This window comes from Coturnix japonica, unplaced genomic scaffold (genome assembly GCF_001577835.2).
Source record: "Coturnix japonica isolate 7356 unplaced genomic scaffold, Coturnix japonica 2.1 chrUnrandom748, whole genome shotgun sequence".
NCBI lineage: Eukaryota > Metazoa > Chordata > Aves > Galliformes > Phasianidae > Coturnix > Coturnix japonica.
In genome coordinates, this window is record NW_015440109.1 from 3,359 (window position 1) to 5,195 (window position 1,837).

Below are 1,837 nucleotides of genomic sequence, written 5' to 3' on the forward strand. Positions count from 1 at the left end.
CTTATTGGGGGGGATATGGGGGGCAGGGGGGGTCATAGGAGACATGGGGTGAGTTATGGGGGCTATGGGGGGGGATGGTGGGCTATAGGGCCTATATAGGCCTATTGTACCCCCCCGGCCCCACATCTCCTGCCCCACATCCCCTATTGCAGCCTGTCGGCGGGGCTGCTGCGCCAGGCCACGTACACGACGACGCGGTTGGGGATCTACACGGTGCTGCTGGAGCGGCTGGCGGCCCCCGATGGGACCCCGCCGGGATTCCTCACCAAAGCCGCCGTGGGGATGACGGCCGGAGCCACCGGGGCCTTCGTCGGGACCCCCGCTGAGGTGGCCCTCATTAGGATGACTTCAGATGGACGGTGAGGCCCCTCGGCCAATAGGGTGGCTTCGTCTTGAGGGTGGGAGGGGATGTGGCCAATGGGGTGGCATGACACTGGGAGGTGGAGGCCTTGGTGGGGTCTGCCGCTGAGGTAGGCCTCATCAGGATGTCTTCAGATGGCCGGTGAGGTCTCTCGGCCAATAGGGAGGCTTCGTCTTGGGGTTCGGAGGGGTTACAGTCAATGGGGAGTGGTGATACTAGGAGGTGGAGGCCTTGGTGGGGACCACTGCTGAGGTAGGCCTCATCAGGATGAACTCTGATGGACGGTGAGGCCTCTCAGCCAATAGGGAGGCTTCGTCTTGGGGTTAGGAGGGGCTGTGGCCAATGGGGTGTCGTGATGCTGGGAGGTGGTGGGGCCTAGGCCGCTGGATTGAGGCTTAGTCCACTGTACTGGGGCCTATGGAGGATGGAGCGGCCTAGACCCAAGTAATGGGGCCTATAGGGTTTGAAGGAGGCCCTGGTCCCCCATATTGGGGTTAATAGGGGATAAAGTGGTCTTGGGGGGATCCTGGTGCCCTTTATGGCGGTCTGTGGGGGGTTAGGGGGCTAATGGAGTCCTGGACCTTTTGGGGTCTTTGGGGGCTACCGGGGCCTTTGTTGGGACCCCCGCTGAGGTGGCCCTCATTAGGATGACTTCAGATGGACGGTGAGGTCTCTCGACCAATAGGGTGGCTTCGTCTTGAGGGTGGGAGGGGATGTGGCCAATGGGGTGGCATGACACTGGGAGGTGGAGGCCTTGGTGGGGACCACCGATGAGGTAGGCCTCATTAGGATGACCTCCGACAGCTGGTGAGGCCTCTTGGCCAATAGGGAGGCTTCATGTTGGGAAATGGGGGGGAATGCAGCCAATGGGGAGTTGCGATATTGGGAGGTGGTGAGGCCTAGGCCGCTGTATTGAGGCCTAGTCTGCTGGATTGAAGCCTAGTCTATGCTATTGGGGCCTATGGAGCGGCCTAGACCCAAGTAATGGGGCCTATAGGGGATGAGGGAGCCCATGGTCGTCCATATTGGGGTCCATAAGGGATTAAAGGGCCCTGTAGGGGGTCCTAGACCCCCATATTGAGGTCTATAGGGGATAAAGGGGGTCCTGGGGGGGTTCTGGTCCCCCATATCAGGGTCTAGGGGGGCTAATGGGGTCTGAAGGGGGTCCTGGGCCCCAATATGAGGGTCTGGGGGAGATCCTGGACCCCAATATTGGGGTCTATGGGGGTTAAAGGAGTCCTAGGGGTGTTCTCATTCCCAATATGGGGGTCCTGGTCCTCACTATGGGGGTCTTTGGGGTCTATGGGGGCTGTTTTGATGAAGCCCCCCCCCCCAATTTCCCGTTCCCATCCCGTTCGACTCAAGGCTGCCCCCTGCCGAGCGCCGCGGGTATCGCAACGTGTTTGACGCCTTAGTGCGGATCGTGAGGGAGGAGGGAGTGCTGACCCTATGGAGGGTAAATGTGGGGGGATATGG

The 1,837-nt window shown here is 60.8% G+C and overlaps 1 protein-coding gene across 1 annotated transcript in view; it reads left to right on the plus strand.

Annotated features, from left to right (window-relative positions):
* SLC25A11 (solute carrier family 25 member 11) overlaps positions 1-1,837 on the plus strand; it is a 9,475-nt gene that overhangs the window by 3,090 nt on the left and 4,548 nt on the right. The window contains exons 3-4 of the mRNA XM_032441909.1: positions 145-359; positions 1,727-1,823. Of these exons, the coding sequence (XP_032297800.1) occupies positions 145-359; positions 1,727-1,823 (312 nt within the window). The remainder of the gene's footprint in view (positions 1-144; positions 360-1,726; positions 1,824-1,837) is intronic.